The 24165-nt window shown below is 35.8% G+C and overlaps 1 protein-coding gene across 10 annotated transcripts in view; it reads right to left on the bottom strand.

The window, feature by feature from the left end:
* LOC131039215 (uncharacterized) overlaps positions 1-13691 on the bottom strand; it is a 178865-nt gene extending 165174 nt beyond the window's left edge. For 3 of the 10 annotated variants that reach the window (XM_059212144.1, XM_059212145.1, XM_059212147.1), the window contains exons 1-3: positions 13455-13690; positions 13296-13356; positions 13146-13213 (exon numbers count right to left, since the gene is read on the bottom strand). In XM_059212144.1, coding sequence (XP_059068127.1) covers positions 13146-13213; positions 13296-13344 — 117 coding nt within the window. In that variant the 5' untranslated portion in view covers positions 13345-13356; positions 13455-13690. Of the gene's footprint in view, positions 1-13145; positions 13216-13295; positions 13357-13454 lie in introns of those variants that run through there. The other 7 variants (XM_059212140.1, XM_059212139.1, XM_059212141.1 and 4 more) reach the window with 7 other exon arrangements.
* Between the last annotated feature and the right edge of the window lie 10474 nt (positions 13692-24165).

The following is a 24165-nucleotide window of genomic DNA, read 5'->3' on the forward strand; positions in this document are numbered from 1 at the left end:
ATCGAAGCACTATTCGCAAAAAGGCTCAATGAGGATGGAGTAACGGTGAACTCCTTGAAATATCAGTTACATGAATTCTTCTTCGTAGGTTCCTTTTCTAAGCAACATTTTAGAATGTTTCCTCATTTTCCAACACAATGAAGAAGGCACAGAAAATGATTGTGGAATGGGAAAACTGCTTCTCCAGGAACAAGGAAGAAATTACCTTGATGGAATTTGACATTGAAAGTGTGCCAAGTGTCTCCATAGGAGAGCTGGAAGCCGTCATCGGTAAATTCATTGCGTATGCAATCAATGAACGGGATAATGGTCGTCCATTCTTGGACGAGAATCTTTTGACTGAGTAGTGGCGGCACATTTACTACTGGGATATTTTGACTTAGTGGCGGCCCGGTCAATGCATGAGGAATCTTTTTGCATGTAGCCGCCATATTAATGATTTTATTACAAATTCCTTTTGCATGTAGCCATCGCATGAAGAATGATGGGCATTTATGTTTGCATGGGGAATATTTGTGGTATTTTGGGCAAATTTGATGTAATGGGGTGCATTTAATGCACGAATGGATGCCATTTTGGGCTTATTTGAATTAATTGTATATGGGCTTAGTAGATATTAATTATTGATTCCCACCTTGTTGCATCTTGAGTGGAGAATCTTTTAGGGCGAAACCCTAATTAGGGTTTGCATGTTTTCATGGCCCAAGGCCTATATAAAGGGGTGACCCCCCTCATTTGCAAAAGAGGAGAGATTGTTTTCTGAGATTGTTGCATTAAGATTGTTGAAGTAGCCAACATAATACATTGTTCAATTTGATGGTGTATTCTTGTTCTATTTTAGCAATCTACATGGTCTTGCTCTCTTCAGTTAGAATAGATTTTGCTTTATGTTGTTAGAAGAACTGGATTTGATAGGATTACTTGTTGCAAAGTCCGAGCTCATACTTTTGGTGTGCAACTAATTGTTGCATACTGTGCAAAGTTAGCCTGAGCCTCCGTTATATATGTATGCTTAACTTCGATTATCAGTGAAGATTGTTTGATTTGATGGTTTCCATTGGTAATTTGAAAAAAACCTTTACACACCCTCTGAAGATTGTACTTAGATTTTGCATGAGTGAGCTTGTCTCCTTGTTCGTAGGATTAGATTAATCTTAGCCTAGTTTTCTAAACCCTTCACTCATTTACTTTCCGCATATTTTAACACCCCAAAAATCCAAAAAATAGAGCTTTCATTGCAAATCATTCGAGTAGAAATCCTTGAACCCGCAAGTTTGTTAAGATCTTCTGTGAGCATACGTAAGGCCCCTTGGGTTAACAGCAAACCCATCAACTAATTGAGTCACGTCCACGCACAAAAGGAACCTTGAAATTCGCAGTTTGATCTTTCTTTGCAATCTTAGCATACGGTCTGATTTTAAATAAGAGAGAGTGAAGTGAGCGTTGGAAACTTTATTTTGTGTTCGGCGTAGTCCTAAAAAACACATTAACATGTCCCTTTGTTGTATGTTTTTACTGGCTAATACCAAAGATTTTCCAAAAAGACCAATTAGGGACTTTAATGAGGAGATTGAGATCTTCAACAAAGAAACTGGGATCTCTAGTGGGACACCTAATTTTTCTATCGTGTCTCTCAAGCCAAGGCTCAAGATCACTCAAATGATTTTGTCTAGAAACTTGATGGCTATACAGAACAGATTGCAAATGAAACTCTAGTGAATATTTAGTGAAAAAAAAATAGAAATGTGTATTGAACAGGGTAACACGGGAACACATTTCCCCACAATCCTGCAATCCCATTCCTCTGGTGTGTTAATTTAAACCCTAGGTATGATAATCAGATTTATCTTATTTAATTATGCCCTGGTTTGTATTAGATTTGCAGTAGTTTAGTGAACCAACATGCATTAAATTGTGCCCTAGATTGTAATCAGATTTGCAGAACTTAGTAAGACAACATAAATCAGAAATATGATAGAAGACAAACAAGCATACCCTGGGAAAACCTCCAAGGAGGAAAAACCCAGCATGAAAGACCCACAGGTCAGATTATATATTCTCCTCTAAATAACAGTACAATACTTAGCTCGAATCTGATCTTCACATATCAGATCTGTCCTTGTATGCTTCAATGACTTGCCTCAAGATATGCTATGTCCCCTTGGACAATATTACACCAAACTGAATAATTCGCCCTCTTCCTTAGGTTCGCACAGCAGAGCTAATTTGCATTCTGATTTAATTGAACTTGATTGATTTTGACTTGCAAAATGATCTTTATTTATATGCCTCTTTACTTTATTAAAGTCGGCCCTTTCTTGTAAGTCGGCCTCCTTGATATTTGAGGCGCTAATGTTATTTGGCGCTAATATTTAATTGGTGTGTTTTAGCGTGGATTTAGGATAGGGCCACGTTAGGGTAGGACCCGGTCCTAAAGGAGTTCGGATGTTGCCTTAAGGCAATCCGAACCCCTATACCCTAGTTACAATCAACATGGTGTCCCAGGGCAGAGGGACACGAGGGAATGTCTACCAAGAAAACTAGGGTTTGTACGTAGGACAGCATCCATGGGGGCCTAATGTCTCCAGGACAGCCAGGATCAACTGAGGCATCCCTTGACAACCTTAGAGACAGTGAAATGTCTGCTTGGAGATCTGCAATTTTTTTAATGAAAACAAAAGTACCAGTGTGCAAAAAGCAAGTGTATGATTGAATAAAACAGTAGGAAGAAAGTGTAGAACTTTTGAAAAACTTCCTACAGCTACAAGATGAATGTGTACAACAGTTGAATGACTGTATACAACTGTAGAATTAAAGAATAATGACAACATACATTTCTTACTTCATCAACAAAAAATTTGTGACCACACACAAGTATGGAAGGAAAGTTTGCAGTAGTTGAATGACTGTATAGTGCATACAACTATGGTATGAAAACATACCCCCATTAGATGACAACATACTGGTGTCAGTTGTAACCACTTTCATCACTGGGCAATTATGTAATGTCCACAAATTGGTTTTAACCGATTACGAAAACTTCCATTTGTATAATAACCGTATGGTCTGAATCGTGTTTCACTCAGATCAGATATTCTTCCTTCATCAATTGATATGATGGTCCCTTATTCAATATGCATACTCTACTTTCAAATCTGTTGTATATGTCTGTTGCATGCATTCATATGTCTGCTGCCCTAAGGCTGCTCTAATTCTTACTGCTTTTAAGATTTTCTCTGCTTATATCTGCTAGAATATTTTATTCACTTTTTCTTGCCTTTAACTCTATCCCACATACCCTTTCTTGTACTCAGAAATATCCCTTTAATAATCTTCTATAATATCTTCATATGAATTCGCTCAAACTACCTTAAATATAAATCTTCAATGCTCTTCATGTTTTATGTTCTAGGTCTGGTCTTAATGGGGCTGATATATCCTTTTTTTCTATCCTTTAACTGAAAAATAATTGAAGGAATATATTTACGAATATACAACGTATATATAGAGGTTTACAAGATGGTGTTCTAAAAAAAGAACAAACCGTTGAAGTGAAACTAAAAAGTTAAAATAAAAGAAGCAGTAGTTAAACTTAATCAAACAAACTAAAAAAATTAAATGACGAACTAAATGACCATGAAATAGAACAACTAAAGGTAACTAACTAAAAAGAATAAATAATTCTAATACCCTCCTTTAATGGTCATTGTATCAATTAACTACCCTACAGAAGACACTGCAGGTCTTTTGATCACAAACGCAAGAACACTTTGCTGCTGTGGAGACCCTCCCAAGATCTGCAAAGTGTTAATGACCAAAAATAGCTGATTCCATCAGACTGATGTAACCCTCACACATGAAATACAAAACCGTCACACGCGAATTACAGAACCGATGAGGAAAAATCGACAAACCCTCCAAAGAGAAACAAACACGATTTTAGCAAAAACCGCAAAAACTTTTGCAGAAGAGTACTGAGCACTGTTTGCTCTAGCAACTCCAAAACAGACTGCAAGATACCATGGTTGCAAATCTTCACCCCAACAACTCCAGGTGCAACCCAAAATTGACTACAACAAACCACGATTTTTGTGGGAAAAACCCTCAAACCGTGAAAACAAGAACCCTCCAAAAGAGAATTCACGATTTTTGAGGTGAAAATTGAAAAACCCAAATCCCACACAAACGTTGCGAATTACAAATGATTTTTTATGACAATCAAAATAACTAGACAATTTTTGAAGAAAAATTTGTGAAAACCCACAGACAATTTTTTAGGAAAAAAATCATGAAAACCCCCAAACAATTTTTTTAGGAAAAAATCGTGAAAACCCTCAGATGACAAAATTTGCTTATCAAAAAGCATAGAAGGCAGACTCCTTTTCAAAATGCTCGGCAACATGAGCCTGTTGCTGCTCCTGAGACCCTCCCTGATTAGATTATGCCAACAATTTCCTACAATCTCTCTTCATATGTCCAAACTGGTGACAGTAATTACACTGGACACTTTTCTTCTTCGAAGACTGCTGAGGTTGACCTTGTCCCTTCTGCTAGAAGAACTGAGCTTTACCCTTATTCATATCTGAGGCTTTTATTGGGAAGGCATGTTTAGTGGAGGACGAACTAGCGTTGCTTCCAAACTATTGCTTCCATCGATCCTACTGCAAAAGCTTGTTGCAGAGATCAGTAAACTTCAGATCAACACTAGTAGAAGAGATATTGAGCGTATCAATGAAATGCTCATAGGATCGGGGCAATCTTTTCAGCGTGATCACTGCCATATCATCTTCCTCCATCATTCAGCATATAGCCTCCTACTAGTCACGGATCTCATTGATCTTCATAAGATGTGCCTGGATAGATGTCTTTTCATCCATCATGATAGAAAACAGCATATTCTTCAAAAAGAAAGCTCGGCTCTTGTCAAATGTTTCATGAAGACCCTTCAAGAGATCCCAGATCTCTTTAGCTGTTTCCCATTAAGGCACCTGAAGGAGTTCTAGGTCTGCTCTTAATGGGACTGATATATCCTTTTTTTCTATCCTTTAACTGAAAAATAATTGAATGAATATATTTACGAATATACGACGTATATATAGAGGTTTACAAGACCGTGTTCTAAAAAAAGAACAAACCGTTGATGTGAAACTAAAAAGCGAAATAACTAAAAAGCTAACTCTGTCTTCTAATAAAAGAAGCAGTAGTTAAACTTAATTAAACAAACAAAAAAAATAAAATTAAGAACTAAATGACCATTAATAGAACATCTAAAGGTAACTAACTAAAAAGAATTACTTATTTTAATATTAACCTTCCACTTTATCATCTATTTATATCACTCATATGTCTCTTTACCCAAGAGACATGATCTTTCACAAAGGAAACACCTATTCTCAACAAAGCACTCTTTAAAAGGAGGTCGGCCTCATAAAGAAACATTTAATGTAGTTTATTTAAACTTTCTCAAAGTGCAGTGACTTCTTGAGGGAGGAGTCGGGCTCTTCAACAAATTAGCTTATTTTTTATTATTTTAATTTTTTAACCTTACAATGAGTCGGCCATAATAAATAAGAAAGTAGGCCATAACAACAAAGGAAGCCAGCCACAAATTTCTTTAAACTATATGGCAGGGCATGACAGTCCGCCCTTCCCGAAATTGAATGTCCTCAAGCAATGATAGTTTTAGCCAAATCTTTTTCAATGTGAGGATCCCTAAACTAATCCTTAGATCTCCTTGTGATATACTTAGCTTCCGTTGTGCAACTCTTATATTATCCCAAGGCACATGTCTCTATCTTTAGTTCAATGTGAATTATCTCAACCAATGATTGGAAATTTGCTAAGTTTTTAATTTTAAGACAAGTTTTCTCTCATCAATTATAATCGTAAGAAACGTCTTGGTTCGTCCTATGGATATCTCTTCAAGACAAAGCAAGAGCAAACTTCCCATATATTGAAAAGAGGATTAGAAGCATGACACGCATCTATGACCTTAAATGCAATGTTCTTTCCTAAATAAATTCACATCTCTTTTCGTTTTCTTTTGTTATTCTCATATTCTAGATCAACCCAAGGCAATAATGATAGAGATTCATGGAATAGACATGTTGGAAACGCATAAAGCATGAACTAAACACGGAGCACACACATAAAAACATGAAGCATACACATGAATATATGTAGACATAGTAAACAGCCAGATTACAATAACATTTTGACTAGCTAATTAACCTATAACAAATCATTGCTTAGTTCAGTAGGAAACTCGAAAGGGCACCAATAAACTGCCCAATCCAACTAAGCCCAAGAGTGCATCACATCCAAATCATGGCCATTCGCTTCACATCCAACAAGTGGCAAGAACGTCCAACTATGACTAGTTCATCCCTTGGGGTAATCAATTGGCCCACAAGAGGCAGGAACATCCAACTATGACTAGTTCCATCCCTTGGGGTAATCAATTCATCAATTGCCCCACAAGAGGCAACAAAGTCCAACTATGACCAGGTCCATCCCTTGGGGTCCTCAATTAATCACTTGGCCCACGACAGGTAAGAACATCCAATTATGACCAGGTCCATCCCTTGGGGTAATCAATTCATCACTTGGCCCACAAGAGGCAGGAACATCCAACTATGACCAATTCCATCCCTTGGGGTAATCAATTCATCGCTTGGCCCATAAGAGGCAAGAACATCCAACAATGACCAGTTCCATCCCTTGGGGTAATCAATTCATCCCTTAGCCCACAAGAGGAAGGAACATCCAACTATGACCAGTTCCATCCCTTGGGGTAATCAATTCATCGCTTGGCCCATAAGAGGCAAGAAGATCCAACAATGACCAGTTCCATCCCTTGGGGTAATCAATTCATCACTTGGCCCACAAGAGGCAGGAATGTCCAAATATGACCAATTCCATCCCTTGGGGTAATCAATTCATCACTTGGCCCACAAGAGGCAGGAACGTCCAACTATGACGTTTTCCATCCCTGTAATGTCCCCTACTAGGTTTAGGCTTATTTTAACCATAATTAATCTATTTCAATATACTTATGACTTAAACTAAATTGATTAGGGGCAGTTCTATGAAATAAATCAGTGATATTCCATAGTTCAATCAACTAATTTATTAATGAGTAAATTATTCATCTATCATACATCCATCATTCTTAATGCAAGTGTCAACCTTTAGTACTACTTCAGTTTTAGGGACAAGGGTTTATGTATGTTACCAAAGCGCTTAAAGACCAAATACAATAGGTTCCCTCAAAGTTTACAGATCCAAGCCCTTACCTATCTTGGGACCATGTCCTCAAGGTTTATGGGTCGCATATCCCTACCTTGTCTTGGGACTTAACCTATTGATTGGATTTAGACCGCCCATCTTTGGAAACATCTCATCCCAACTTCTTAAATACTAATAGTAGCAGCAAAAGTTATATACAAACATATTCTTCTTACTGTTTATTACCTTATGAGCTCTTTCTAATTTACAAACTAACATTGTTATTTATCTGATATTAACTTAAGAATTCTTCTGATTTATATTCTAATATATATTTGTCTGATCAAAATAAATATTTTATAATATTTATATATTTTTTATTTATTTATAGACATTATTATTATTATATACAACTACAGAACAGTTCTCAGAAGATCACTGTAATAATTATAATTATTATATTTCCATCAATTATTATTAGATTCTTATAATTATTAAATTACTATTAATTATTAAATTATGTATAGGATCATAAGCAGGTTTCATAGATTAAGCATACATATTAAGCATGACCCTATGCATACCACCAAGGACAAGGATGTTACCGCCTGAAACTTAATGACAGTTCTGATCTGTTCTATATTCCCGATTGTTCATTGCCATGCCTTATTTTTCCTTCATAGATGTTGACTAATGAAAGATGGCCCGTAAAACATTCCAGTCCCCCCCCTACTCCCTTGAAATAGTTCCCACGAACTCCTTATATCATGGGAGAGGAATCATTCAAAAGACATGTTTGCTTCTCTTAGGAATCGCTGCCTTTAATCCAAAGTGCCTTTTCATAATATAATCGATGAGGTTTGTTATCTCAATAACAACCATGTAACTGTTGTTAACATTACTATGTTGGTAGGACACATCTGACCTTCTTCAAAATAATTGGTTTGCTTATCAAATTGTGTCTCTTGGGTTATTTAAGATTGGTGATTAGTTTGCTTGTGTAGTCATTGTCTCCCATCAGAACTTAGTAAACTACTGCCTATTATTGCTGATGATTAACATTAGACTTAACCAATTATGACTAATTATCATTGTCTACAGCTTAGGGGACAACTCTAACACCTGCAGTCCACTTAGTCTTTATTTATTTTGCAGGTTATTGATGAGGATGAAGGCAGTTTTTATATTATTTTCGCTATATATATTATCTGAATTTATTTATTATTATATTTGTTTATAATAATAATTGTTTTATTTAGGTTATAAATAACGATCAAGGAGAGAACAAGACAATCCCTTGGGGTAATCAATTCATCACTTGGCCCACAAGAGGTAGGAAAGTCCAACTATGACCAGTTCCATCCCTTGGGGTAATCAATTCATCACTTGACCCACATGAGGCAAGAACATCCAACTATGACCAACCAAAAAAAAAGGAACATCCAACTATGACTAGTTCCATTCCTTGGAGTAATCAATGCATCACTTGGCCCACAAGAGGCAAGAATGTCCAACTATGACCAGTCTCATCCCTTGGCATAATCTAACTTGCTTCTTATCTCAATCATAGGACTGACACTTCTCATTACCCTTCCATGAGGGTTAATTCTCAAAACCCTTGTCCCTCTTGTGTGCTCTTCTTGGTTTAGAAAGTCATGAATGTCTCTTTACACATTACCAAGACAATCTCAACCATTACAATTGTGCCCTAGACTTATCAAAGGACAATCACGATGTTTGTATGATATTTAATCTGCCCTTTGTCTAGCAAACCCAATCCTTTGTCATATTTCGTTTTGGCATCTTGACACTTGGCTAGTAATAACTTATTCCTCCCTTCTATAGTGATATATAGTTGTGATTTGCATTTGACCAACTAAGTAATAGTTATGATTTGCATTTGTCCAATTTGAGTGACCGACTAAGTAAAGATTTGCACTACGACTCTTGTCATTTCTTGCCACTTGTTATTGATCACCGTCTTCGGGCACATTGCATAGTTAGAATCACTTCTCTGATACCAATTGTAATGTCCCCAAATTGATTTTAACCGATTACTTATAATGTATTCTGTATAATGGCTGTATGGTATCAATCGTGTTCCACTCAGATCAGATATTCTTCCTTGATTAATTGATATGATGACCCCTTATTCGATATGCATACTCTACTTGTCACAACCCTCCTTTATCACTTTTTGATTTGATGCAATTCTATTATGTTTTTTTGGTTAAGCTATTAAAAATGATTGAATAATTGTTATAAAAGAATAAAAAAAAATAGACACACACACACACACTTGGAGAATATAATTCAAAAGGCATTGTTTTTATTTTATTTATTTTTCCTCCCAATTATGGCACATGTTGTAGGAGGAATTAGAAGCTTCTAGAGGAATCTCCACCACCTTGCATGTAACTCCCCCACTAAGTTTTTAATCAATTCACATGAGTCCAATATTGGAAAAAAATCTCTTTTTTTAATTAAATTCTCTAGATAGTGGAATTGAGGGATTTTTCTTATAAAATTGTATGCAAGTTTCAAAGAAGGGAGTTGATTATGTTTTGAAGAAAATTTCCCAAGTTTTTAGTAGTAGGATCTTCTTGGTAGTCTCATTTTCGTTGCAGGATTTGTTAAGTTATTGTTTGAAAGATTTCTCTCAAGTGGCAAGGAAGGATCTAAGGAGGATAGCTGGAAGGTTGGATTCAACATCGAATTTCGATAAGCCAGGTTCTCCTCTTGTTATTTCACATTCTCATATGAGAAAATGGTATTATCCAAAATATAGCTTCTAGATCTTCCTTTATAAAATTTTCTTTTGTGATAATATTGAAAAGATAGCTTATTTATTTGTTTAATTTTTCCTTATAGAAGAAATATCAAATCTTGCTTGCATGTGAACGATAGCTTTATTATTTGTTTTAGAAAATATCAGATCTTGCTTTTCTTCTCTCGATTTCATTTACTGGATTGGAAATTTAAATGTAATTCTTTTCTTACATTAAAATCTTACTTCCCTGCGAACAGAAAATGCTTGATAATAAGACATAAATCTCATGTATTCATTTCTCTTTGTAAATAATCCTCTATGTTATTCATCTCTGTGAATAATTTCTTATTCTCATTTGATTTCATGAATATTTTTATTTGGTTATATACTTCTCTCTGTGAATATTAGTTGAAATGGAGGAATATACTTCTCCGTGAATAATCCTTTGTGTTATTCATCTCTGTGAATAATTCCTTATTCTCATTTGATCTCATGAATATTTTTATCTGGTTATATACTTCTCTCTGTGAATATTAGTTGAAATGGAGGAATATATTTCTCTGTGAATAATCCTATGTGGAAATCTAATTATCTGTTTTATTTGCTGAAGCAAATCTCTCTATTTTCTTCCTGTGAAATCAATTTCCTACCTCTGTGATAATCTAATTATCTATTTATTTCTGAAGCAAATCTCTCCATTTCATTTCATTCCTGTGAAATTCTTGTTCTTATTTCATAAAACACTCCTTTTTATATACCATTAAATTTTGGAAATGTAAGCCATATATATATATATATATATATATATATATATATAAAATTTATATCATACGAAAATGAATATAGTAAACTAGTAAACATTGCAAGCAATTTTAATATGAAATCACGTCATTTGGATTTTATGGGTATCGGGCGGCGTCCAAGCTAGTGGAGGCGGTTATAGTAACCGCCAGGGAAGTGGTACCCTCCACTTCCCCTACGGCCACTGCTGTGGCAGTGGCCGCAGGGTAGTGGAGGGGGCCACGGGGTCCCCTCATCACTGCGGGCCTGCTTCCACAAACCCGCAGTGGTGATGGGACCCATGGGTCCCACTCCCACTTGCCCCCTTTCCTTTTTTTCAAAAAAAGGCCACTACAAATTTAATTCGTGGCAATTTCTACATTGTTAACTTTTTTTTATTTTAGTTTAATAAAATTTTAACTTAGGTAATTTCGAAATGTAATTATTTTAGGAATTTTCTAAATTGTAAATTAAATTTTATAATTGTCCTTGGTAAAATTTATAATGATTATTTTTTTTTAAGCAGTTCTCTAATTGTAGATCAAATTGTATAAATTTTATAATTGGAATTTTATAAAAACTACTTAAATTTGTTGGGTCACTTAGTTGGCATTTTTAAAAGCAATTAATGTATATTAATATGATTTGAATCAAACGTCTAAACTAATCGCTATTTTGGAACCTATGACCATAATTAATTATTCCGTGATGGGAATCATGCATTGCTTAATCTTACACGCAAGTTACACTATTCTTGTATCATGCAATTTCTTATACATTAATTACATTTATTGACGTTTTCGTCTCCATGCAAGTTAAACGTTTAATTATTAATATGCAAGTTTCATAATTGTCATTATTATGCAAGTTATATTTCAAGTTTTGAATAATAAAAAATTTTAGTTATGGTTTTTATTCCGCGAAATTCATCAAGTGGTTATTTCAATTAATTAAGTTTCGCAATGTCTAAATTTTGCATGTTCAAGTCATAATCGTTTTCAAGCATGATGTTTTCATAAGTTTCTTAGTTAAGAAAACTAATAAAGGAAGTTGGAAAATCAAAACCTAGCAACGTTCGGTATATACAATGCCTCTGGGTCACGCTTATGGGTAATGTCGTCGTGTTGAACTACTGCACTTAACGCCTAATAAAGCTGCATCAACGACGTTTGTGGCATCGTCCCTATAAATTGTCGGGAAGTAATAAGGGACACTTGGAAGTTAAAATCCAAGGGGCGGGTAATCCCCCTTGGATCGATAATTTAATAAGATAATTCTAAAATGATCTTTCATCCGCCAAGTTAAACCATAGTAAACTCCTATAGGGATGATGAGTGAAATGCTCTTATGAAATTGATTTAATCTCGAAGAATTGTTGTCGATTGACAATTGGCCAAGGGTGACTTTTATGACAAAACATGGTAATTTCAAGCATTATACCAAATCAAAATTAGAAGGAAATAAAAGCCACTGCAATAGTATCAAAAGATAAACCATAACCAATGTGAGACAGGCAATTCTTGATGTTCGCAACAATCATGTTAATAATAAGCCAACTTGATTGGGACCAACAACAATCATGGTGACAGAAAACCAAATGTGTGCTGTCAAACCCTCAAACATCAGACTTTAGAACTATGGTCGTTTTCTTTCTTTTGGTTTTATTCCGATCGGTGGCCTACCTGCTATTGGAGCTATGTTGCATAGTTCTTTTAGGTTTGTATAGATACATCTTAGCAGTTATAGTCTGTCATCTAGTTTTAGTATCACTCATTGTGATTGTTGGTCACAGACTCTCTACCTGTTTAAATTTATTTCATATCAGTGTCATTCTCCATAAAATAGCTGAAATAGTATGAATAATCAGAGAAAAGTAGATTCTTGTTCAATTTTCTTTCATACAACAAAGAAAGATGTCCAAGGAAATGTGTTGTAATGGCAACAAGGGTGAGATATGTGGAAGATGTGAACCAGGAGAGTGACAAATACTTCAATTCCCCTCAACACAATAAGGCAATTCATGACCTTGCCTAAAACATACGAGCATTAAAAAAGAAGCCCACAGTACAGTCTAATATCCAGAAAACATTCTATAAATAAACTGTACCGTGCAATGGTACAATAATGTGGTGAGATGATAATGTCAGAATTTCAGAAAATTTTAGCATTTACATCCCGACACAACCTAAAGTCAAAATTAACGAATGTGGCCCCCGGACATCCGACACAAAAATGCTATGTGGGACGACCATATAAAGGGCTACCCGAAACCTCACCCAAGATTTACAATAGTCATAGAAAATTCTCAAAGAACAATGTTTTAATAAAATTCAGGAACCTATTGCCTAGGCTAAAACAAAGGACTTACCAATCCACTCGCTGTATTGGTGGTGATACTGAACTTGTGATCAAAGTTGTAATCCTTGTTAAGGATATCTGCCCAATAAGTCCCACTATTATTAATGCATTGGAAACAAGATGTGCATATAAATAAGACGGATTAAAATAATAATCTTGCCTCTGGTCTGCTTGCCAATGTCTGAAAACAGTCCAGGACCCTTCCCCATCACTAAAATCACCTGAACACAATGAGGAAAAAATGAAAAAAGAAAAAAAAGACTAAGGAATGAGATCAAGAGTATGAAAATAGTATGTTAAAATGTATGAAAAGGGTCACCTGTTGATCCTCGGAATGTATTCAGACACGGTGAGTGACAGATTGAGATTGTCTAACGAATGGCTTTCTTAACGATCGTAGTTCTCGTCCTACCAATTAGAACCCGCAGATTCCGAAACCCTGGGAAAGGGGTTTTTTAGACAATTTCTGGAGTCATTATGACCGTTCGATCCACGTTTGGTCCATGAGATTCCATCCAAATAACCGTTGATCTACACTAGCTCAGAACAGATAAATAACTTCTTATTGTCTTCAAACTTTTTAAAATGTATGGTTGAATTAAAATGTCATATACCTCATAATTTCATCGTGCGGTAGACCTCCTTTACAAATGTTGCAAGTTCTTAATGTAGATTCAAAATTGGCTAATCATTTATTCGTCATTTTTCATTTATAATTCGATCAATATTAAATATTAATTAAATAATGTCAATTATTTATTAAATTAATGTTTCTTCTATCGTTAGTAATTAAATAATTAAAAACTCCATTTGATTATGGAGTCTGAATGAGAAGTTTACATTACATGGCGGATGGAAGTTCTTGGCAGGGTTTTAGAAGGCATGAAGGCTTTCGTTACAGAGGTGGTTTAAATCTCAAATGGCCTCTGAAAAGAAACTGGAACCGTGGTAATTTCAGAGATGACCGATCAAGGTTCAGAAGACAGTCATATGGAAGGGTCCGGAGACCTCTCAACAAAGAAGGCCTTCAGAGGGAGCAACCACGAAAAACATCAAGGACTGGAGAAAGGCAAGATTTGATGGCTATGCAGCATTAAATAACAGGCAGCAGATCGACTTTAAAACAGTGTAGGAGAAATTTTGGAGGTCAAAACCCTCGGTGGAAGCTGCAAAGATCCTAGAGGTATGCCCGAACTCAATCTACAGTAGAGTTTTGAACATAGAAATTTCTAATGAGGAATGGAGTGAAAACATAAGATTTTTAGTGAACATGCACATGGTCAGCTTTCTCTAAGATCAGAGCATGGTGTGTTTCCATCTGGGGTGAGGAAGTGGAGCTTAAAACTTTAGAAAATGGTTTCTTTCTAGTTATATGCCCCTCTGCCCAGGACAGGAACTAGATTTTGGATAGTGGCCATTTCTTTATGGATGGGAAAGGTTTTAATATTATCAAGTGGAAACCAAATTTTAACCCTGAGGAAGAGATTATCAGTAGGGTTCCAACATGGCTAAAACTTACAGGGCTGCCCCAAGAATACAAGGATATAGAAACCCTAAGAAGAATAGGTGAAAGTTTAGGGGTTTTCAAGAAAGTAAAAGAATTCATTGATTCTTCGAACTTCGGCATGATTTCGAGGATTTGCATAGAACGGAATCTGGTTCACAATTTACCGGACACCCTAGAAATCAAAACAGGATCGGGTATTTGGATTCAAAAGGTGGTGTTAGAAGATTTGATGGAGTCATGCCCAGAGTGCAAATCTTTTGCTCATCCAAAAGAGGATTGCAAAATAGGGGATTAAGGGAAGCTCAAAGAACAATTTTTTTGGCTAAGGAAATTATAAGGCTTTCAGAATCTAATGGTTGGGAACATAATTAGGAAGCTTTGGACTGGGATGTGCTTCGTAACCACAAACAGGGGAGTGCTTTAGAGCATGACACAATCCATAAAGTCAGTTTAATGAAAGGGCTTATCGATGAAATGTTTGAGCCAGGGTCCTCTATTATGGGTTTGGAGACTTTTTCAGATGTTCGCAGGATAGAATCTTTGGTTTGAGAGACCAACCATCAAGAAAATGATCTTCAAAGGCAGAATTGAGAGAGGCTTATAGACGAGAACTGTAGTACCCCTACCCTAATCAATTTCTAATCTCGGTTTGACCTGAGTTAGTTTAACATATTATAGTGTTATAGTCAGATGTTTTGATTTTAGTGCATACTTGTTATTGTGGTTTTCGCACCAGTTTGTATGCAAGTTAATTAATTCTCCTATTTCATATTATTATCTCAAGCTAACACTTTCATTAAGTATATATATGTATGCATGTATGACTCTTGGTTGCGGCAGATTTCAAGTACAGTACTGCATGAGTGCGAGGTTCGTCTTCACCTAGATTTGCAGGTTTGAGTGTACCTCTTTAATCCTTATGAGTTGGATTAGGTGATCGTGATATCCTCATTGGACCATAGTCGTGCTCAAGTGAGCGTCGTCAGTCGTCTGTCAGTTTTCCCTTTTGGTTGGGTTGCGGGTCGTCTGTTTGTGTGGCTTTCTTGGGTTGCGTGTTTTGTGTATATGGTTAAATTGAGCAACTAGTCCTTAGTATTTAATTTGATTAAATATGTGTTTGTGCATTAAAGATTAATGGACTAAATTAAACAGGATTTCTTTATGTGATTATCGTTAATTTGAATTGCTCGATTTAAATTGGGAGCAAGTTCAATTAAATGGTTAATTTTAATGTTAAATTTATTATGTCTATGCTGTTGGAAAAGAAAGAATTAAATTTAATTGCAATAGAATTAATTTTATCTTCTTGGCATTTTGGAAATAGAAAGGTTAAATTCAGTTATTTGAAAAAAATCAATTTTTAATTAGAAAGCAAATTTAATTTATTGATATAGTTGGAAAATAATGATTTTTGAGGAATTATTTTAAATATAAATATTTTAATTACAAAAATAAAATTTTGTTCAACTTCTCCCATTTAACCTAGACTTTGGAAAAGATTGCGGATTGAATTTTTTTGGGGAAAATTATTTTTGGAAAATATTTTGGATGGAAAATTTGGGGATTTTGGAAGGAGAAGGATTTCTTGAGCTACAAGTTGGGACTCTCCATCAGATCCTTTCCAGGAATGCTTATTGAGGTAGGAATTTGTTTAGCAATTTTGTTAATTGTTTTATAAAAAAAAAAATGGGCTTGAATGTTCTTCATGTTGTTTTGGTTTTAAATTCCCCATTGACTGCTCAAGATTAAGTATTATAGTGAGATTAATCAGAGTTTGGCTTATTGTTTGAATTCTTGCATGAGATATGAGCTCCTTTTTGTCCAAAGTTGTTTATTTTGGAAGGTATTTCATCAAATTCTTCTATTTTTTTTTAAAACCTTATATATTCTGGAAATTTGTATTTTAAGTCTCAAAATGAGACTCTTTTAAACAAAAATGGGGGTTTGTTCTTCTTTTGAAAAGAAAATTATAAATCAAAATTTATAACAATATCATTTTTTATTTTTTTGTTTAAAAAAGGATCAAAATTTTTATTGTTGGAACAAAAAAATAAATTAAATAAAATAAATGTATTTTTTTGGGGGTTTGGAGGAGCTGGGAGCGGAGGCTCAACCCGCCGCCTCCTCCCCCTGCGCAGGTCACAGACGACGATGCCCGCAGCAAGCTGCGACCCCCGTGGTGGCCATAGGGTCCCCCACAGTGGTCGTGTGGGCGTCACAGGACCTGCGTCCACCATGGCTAGGGCACGACCGCCACAACTCCCGCATTTGGGAGGTGGGCCCGGCCGCCCTCGCTGCCCCTCTTTTATTTTGTAATTTAAAAAAAAAAAAAATTTAATATTTTTTTTAGTAAAAAAAATATATATATATAATAATAATTTAATATTATTAAATGTAAATTTTAATTAAGTTTAAATATGGCATTTAAATAATAAATTATGATATTTGCAATTAATTAATTGTATAGTGGCAATATACTTTAATTAATTTTCAAATTGTATTTTATTATTAATGCATATTTTCTAATTAGAAATTTAATTTGTTATTTTGTTATTATCAATTGTATATATATTTTATTAATTGTGGATTAATAAATATATAGTAATTAATATTTAATTTTGATAATTTTCTATATGCATAAGGAAATAATTGTTAAGTTAAGAATGAACTATCGTTAATTGGATTCCTTATATGTTTATGTTTCCTTGATCCATATAGTTTAACTTGGTTCTGAAAAGACGAATTTGGAGGAATTATTCTTGAACCAGTATGAAAATGATGTTTTAATTGAAGATTAAATATCATATTTAATTGGTTAATGGTTGTTTAATTATATTTATGTGAAATTGGTTTAAGAACTCACAATGGCATATTTATGTATGTTCGATGCAAATGAACCTTAGAGAGTTAGAAAACCAAGAACAACGTGTACCTGGATGAGGTGGATAATTGTAATCTAACTTAAACCATTTAGAAAACTTGATCGACATTTAATGTTTAAACCAATTTGGTAAAAGATTGTATCTGTTGGTTATTGCCTATGCGAGTTTAATTTTTGTATTCGCTTTTGCTTAAGTAATGGCAATCCTTGCTTTGTTTGATTGGACCCTGTTGTATGGTTGATTTGGGTACCTGTTTTTGTCCTCAGTCTCAAGTTGACTGTTATTTGGTTGTGGTGTTGTATTGGTCATATCCTTTATGTGGGTGTCGAATGATGATTCGTGGTTGACCATAGTTGGTCAAGTCTCTGGTTAGAGTACCGTCAATAAGTGTACCTCTTTTGAGTCATGTTTGACCAAATGGTTGTTCTCTCCTTTTTGAACTATGTTTGCTTGACCATGTGTATTCCTTGGTTTATGAGGTCGTTTGAGTATGGTCTAGTGTCATATGGGAAAGTGGCTTTCGATTGGGGGTCGCACCCAAAGTGGCTGCTGGGTAACCCATCGAAAGTGAGTCTAATAAGTGATAACCTAACAATAGATTAGAATGTTAATCTCTAAGTAAGATAATTATGCCTCACACATGGGACAAGTGCTAACACAAACTCAACATGTTGCGAGAAGGCCTGAAATGGCAAACCATCATCCTTGTCTTCACAAGAGGATGTGTGGGTCCACATGAGGCTTGGATGGGCCGGAGGTTTGGACTAGGTTGCCAGGGTAACCCAGTGTATGGGGCCGGAACCTATGAAGACCTGCCATTGTAACCATACCAGGTTGTGTGATGACACTCGTCCCTACGTTCGTTAGTGTGTGGTTGTATGGTCTCGATAGGAGCACCGTTTGTGGGTCGTCCTATTGTTTATGCCCTTGTGAGTATCGGTTTCATGCTAAACCGGGTTATGATGACTCAGTTTTGTGGATGCTCTTGTGGACCTTTGTATTAGCTTCGATTATGTTCAGTTGGATCCTTTCCTTTTCAGGGATCATTTATGTATTTATTGACCGATGTGGTCATTTGTATATTGGTTATATTTTGCCTTGATAGCAGGATTGTAAATAATGAGAACCTCATGTATTCTTAACTTTATTAATTATCAGAGGGGTCTTGCAGTTGAGCAGACCCAGAGATGCAGCCCTTTAGGGGTGAAATCTGAGATCATCTCGGTGTTATGTGATGCTTTTATTCTTATGTTTCATGTTTAGTGTTAGCATGTATGAATGGCATCTTGATAGAATGTGTAAATGGTTTAGACGACATTTATTGTAAATGCATGTATGTAGTCATCTTTTAATGCAGTAAATGGGAACATGAAAGAATGTAGCTTAAGATAATGGAATATATTCAGTTATTGTTAAGGAAATTAAGTATGCATGGAAAGATCTCATTAGTCTGTGATGATATTCAAGTGTATAGTTAGATTAGATGCATGACTTAAATTTTAATGAAAAGTTTGAATGAAGGATAAAGATAAATCTTAATGGATGAACCTTATTTTGTGATTTATATTTTCATCTATCTGAAATAAATTATCCTTGTTTAAGAATTATCTCGTTATAAGATAATCAGCTTATTGGATTTATTAGTGTGAGTTAAGTTAAATGTGTAATTAAGTAATCACATTGGGAAACTCTTTAGGTGTTAGTTGACGTCTTTCGCTATGTAATCTGAATCTTTGATATCTTGTTGTATCTTAATGTTGTGTTTATCCTTTTAAAAAAATTATTGCACTCCATTTGTATGTATTAGTTTTATCCCTTCGGGGTTTCCTGGCAGGGCATTACAAGAACTCTTGGGCTACTGAAGACGGTAATAGTGTTTTGGATAATATCATAGAGGAGGAGAAGATACAGGATGTTGATCATCTAAAACCTGTCGATGACTATATATTGAAGGAGATCCATGACGGCAATAAAGATGATGAGGAGACAATAGTTCCAGAGACTCGGGCAAAAAACATGGACACGAGATTTACAAGAGATGATCAATTATAGTCCCAAATCCAAGACAACAGGGAAACCTTACAAGCATTTTATAATGGTCAAGACTTGGAAGAAATGGTTTTCAAATATATCCAAATCTCTCCCATTTGAAATCTAGAGGCATCTTTTGAAGGAGTTAAAGATAGTGGAGGGGAATTGATATCATCAGATTCAAAGGGAGAATCATCTGATGCCCAGGAAGGGGAGTATGAGTTAGGTTTACATGCTCTCAGAGGGGATCGGGAAAAGAGATCTCTAGAAATGACACCAGCTCAAAATGCCAAAGTAAAAGTAGGGGAAAAGAAGAAAAGAGGACTTAAGTCCAACAGAGTTAGACTGGAAATTACAGGAAGTGTTATTGGCCAAAGTAAACTCAAACTGAGATCCTGGAGGCAATGAGGCTCCTTTCGTGGGATGTCAGGGGCTACAATGCCCCTAACAAGATTAGATTGATCAAGAGATGCCTTGATCAGTTTAGATCGGATCTAGCTTGTTTGCAGGAAACTAAAACTAAGATAGAGGATTTTGATACTTTTCACAGTAGATTCAAAAAATAGAAATGTGCTTTAGTGGAAGCTCAGGGAGCTTCGGGTGGTCTAGATTTTATGTGGAATGACTCCTTGGTGGATGTCACAATCATGAGATAGGGTAATTGGTGGCAATGGGTGATATTTTACTCCAAACAATTGCATATGCATGTGTATATGATCAATGTTTATGGTCCAAACAACACTATTTAAAAAAAATAGTTATGGACTGATTTATCCAAGTATCTTAAACAGGACACTGAAAATCCTTTCATTATAGGTGGTGACTTTAATTCCTTGATTAGACCTTTAGATAAAATGGGTGGAGTTGGTTGGAATAGACATAGTAATAAAGACTTCAATTCCTTTATTACAAAATTTGGTTTAATTGAGATTCCTTTCAAGACTGGTGAATACACATGGACCAATAGAAGAAACGGATTTTTAAACATAGTTGAAAGGTTGGATAGGTTCTTCATAGCTGGTGATTGGTCATCTAGTCTTTGGACATGCATTGCAGATATTCTTCCTTCTACGGGGTCTGATCATTACCCCATATGTCTTCGAATACAGGATGAAAAAGCTCCAAATAGATGTCCTTTCAAATTTGAAGCAATGTGGCTTGAGGACAACAACCTCAGATCTCTAATGGAGGTTAGGTGGAAGCACATCCCAGAAAAGGCAGGAAATAAAGCTTTCACTTTCTTTATAAAACTTCAATTTGTTAAAGAACAACTATAGAAATGGAATAGAGAATCTTTCAAGAACATTTTCAATGAGAAATTGAAATTAGAAGAAGAGTTGAAACAACTCCATGAACAAGTCATCCCACAAGGCACGGATGAAGTATCTTTTTTGAAAGAGAAGGATCTTAAAACAAGTTGTATTCTGAAATATTAGCAAGAGAGGAATCATTTTGGAGACAAAAATCCTGTAAAACTTGGTTGAAGGAAGGCGATAGAAACACCAAATTTTTCCACACGTCAGTAAAGGTGAGGAGAACACAAAATAAGATTTTCTCAATTAATAATATGGAGGGTGATCTTCTAATAGTTCGGGAAACTATTAACATGGAGGCCATTAGTCACTTCTCTAAATCTTTCAATGGAGAAGTGCTAATAGATCAGGATCTACAGTCCATTATGGACATCATCCCTACTTGTGTGAAGGAACAACACAACAAGATTTTATTGAGTGTTGTGTCAATGGAGGAGGTGAGATTCGTGGTTTTTGGTATGGGCTTTGACAAAGCTCCAGGACCAGATGGTTTTCCTACCCTCTTTTTTCAAAAATTATGGGACATTCTGGCTAGATATTTGAGGGAAGTTGTGGAGGAATCAAGAAAGGGTGCCTTTGTCCTTAGGGATTTTAATAACACATTCGTAGCCCTAATACCGAAGAAGGAGAATATCTCTACTTTCAATGGTTTTAGGCCTATATCCCTTTGTAATACGATCTATAAAGTGATATCAAAGATGATAGCAAATAGATTGAAACAAATTTTGGAGGAGATTATTTCCTTGGAACAGAGTGGGCTTGCACCTGGAAGATCCATCTATGAAGAAATAATCTTAGCACACGAGGCAATTCATTCCATTCGACTATCAAAAGGAGAAAAAATGATGATAAAAGTGTATATCAAAAAAGCTTATGATGAGGTAAATAGGGATTTCCTTTTAAAAGTCCTAACTAAATTTGGCTTTGATCCACTTTGGATAGCTTAAGTAGACAGTTGTATCAATTTCCCACGCTTTTAGGTTCTCATCAATGGGAGCCCACAGGGTTTCTTTCCTTCAAACAAAGGGTTAAGATAGGGGGATCCCTTATTCCCTTTTTTTTATAATTATGGTGGAGGTTTTGGGGAGATTGATCACTAAAGAGTGTAGGGCAAGTCATTGGAAGGGTGTGAAGATTGCAGAAGGGGTGGAACCACTTACCCATCTTCAATTTGCAGATGACATATTCTTGGCTTGAGAGGCATTGACAAGGGAGGGTAGAGTCATAAAATGGATCATAGTATGATCATAGCTTGGGTAGACAGTTGTATCAATTCCCCACGCTTTTAGGTTCTCATCAATGGGAGCCCACGAGGTTTCTTTCCTTCAAACAGAGGGTTAAGACAGGGGGATCCCTTATTCCTTTTTTTTTTATAATTATGGCGGAGGTTTTGGGGAGATTGATCACTTAAGAGTGTAGGGCAGGTTGTTGGAAGGGTGTGAAGATTGCAGAAGGGGTGGAACCACTTACCCATCTTCAATTTGCAGATGACATATTCTTGGCTTGAGAGGCATTGACAAGGGAGGGTAGAGTCATAAAATGGATCATTGACAAATATGAACATGTGTCAAGTCAAAGAGTGAACTGAATCAAGTCGAAGATTTTCTTTTTTAATATAGAACCCTCCAAATAAAGGGAGATCAGTGGAATACTTGGCATGAAATTGGGAATCCTGCCAAGCAAGTTCCTAGGCATTCCTCTCTTTGGAAAAGCAAATAAATCAACGTTATGGAAAATTTTGGTGGAGAGATGTTTTAACAGACTTGAGGGGTGGAAAAGTAAATGGCTAACATTGGTTGGTAGAATTTTAATGCTTAAAATGGTTGTCTCGACGATTCCAATTTTCTCTGTGATGTGCCTCAAAATTCCATGTAAAGCCATAAATGTGATTAAACAAAAAATGAGGAATTTTTTTTTGGAATGGAGCAAATGAGCAGGATAAAATCCCTTCATTGACTCAAAGATGAAGGGGGGTGTAGGCCTAGGGAATTGGCAAACTATGAATGAGGCTCTCGGAGCAAAACTTACTTAGAGCATTTATGCTAATCCAAAACAATTATGGGTTAAGGTAATGAAGGCTAAATATTTGGACTCTATGGAAGACCACAAAATTTTCACAATCGGAAATCCACCAAAGGGATCTGCAATTTGCAACTTCATAATGAGTTGTAGAAAAGTCCTAACAGATCATTTAACATGGCATATTGGGAATGAAAGTTCAGCTAAATTTTGGGATGACTCTTGGGCAGCTTATCCTGTAATAAAAGATATGGCTGACTTTTCTGATATAAAGACAGAACTATGCAGTATTTAGGGTGACCGGGTCAGAGATTATTTGGAGGTTAAACAAGGCTTTTTGGGGGAGGAATGGTGTTGGAAAGATCTATCAAACATGGGGCTTTCAGAGGCTCGACAATCTCTTTTAAAACAAATTTTAGATCATAGGAAGATTTTTATCATGAAAGAACATGATAGAGTGGTTTGGCGTGGATCTAAGGATGGCAATTTATTCAATAAAATTAGGCTATCAAATCTTGGAAGGTATGGTGGAAGACCGCTCAAAAGTGAACGACTTAATTTGGCACAAACACTGCCTCCCCAAAGCAGGAGCTTTTACATGGCTGGCTATCAAAGGGAGAATTCTTATAGGTGAAAGAAGGAAGCGTCTGGGGCTAGTAGGGCCCACAAAGTGTGTAATGTCTGTGGAAGCAGAAGAGGATCTCGACCATCTTTTATTACAATACAAGGTAGCTCAGAACTATTGCTTAAGTGTAAAGGGAAGGCTAAATTGGCATGGCCCGTTACAGAATTCTCTCAAAGATGTCTTTGAAAGTTGGCCAAGGCAAAACAAGCGGTCTACTTTTTCAAGCATATGGAATATTTTCCCATCTCTAGTGATATGGAAAATATAGAAAGAAAGGAACCGAAGGATTTTTCAAGATAAGATAGAAGATGAAAGGAGGCTTGTGAGCTAAATTGATTAGGCAATCGAAGAGTCTTTAGGGGCAACAACTTCCTAGTTGGGATCCATGAATGCCCCTTTCACTCTTGAGGATAAGAGGATTCAAAAACTATGGCCAAATATCAAAATAAGACATGGGGTATGGAATAATAATAAGTAGAGTAATAAAAAGGACAAATCCATAGAGTGGAATCCACCCCAAAGGGGATGGATCAAAGCAAATTTCGATGGAGCTACGCAATACAGTATGGGCTTGTCTGGTGTGGGTGTGGTGCTAAGGGATCATTGTGGCGATTTGGTGAAATTAGGGGCCCAGAGTATTGGGAAGGGGACTA

The sequence above is a fragment of the Cryptomeria japonica genome, chromosome 10 (genome assembly GCF_030272615.1).
Source record: "Cryptomeria japonica chromosome 10, Sugi_1.0, whole genome shotgun sequence".
Taxonomy (NCBI): Eukaryota; Viridiplantae; Streptophyta; class Pinopsida; order Cupressales; family Cupressaceae; genus Cryptomeria; species Cryptomeria japonica.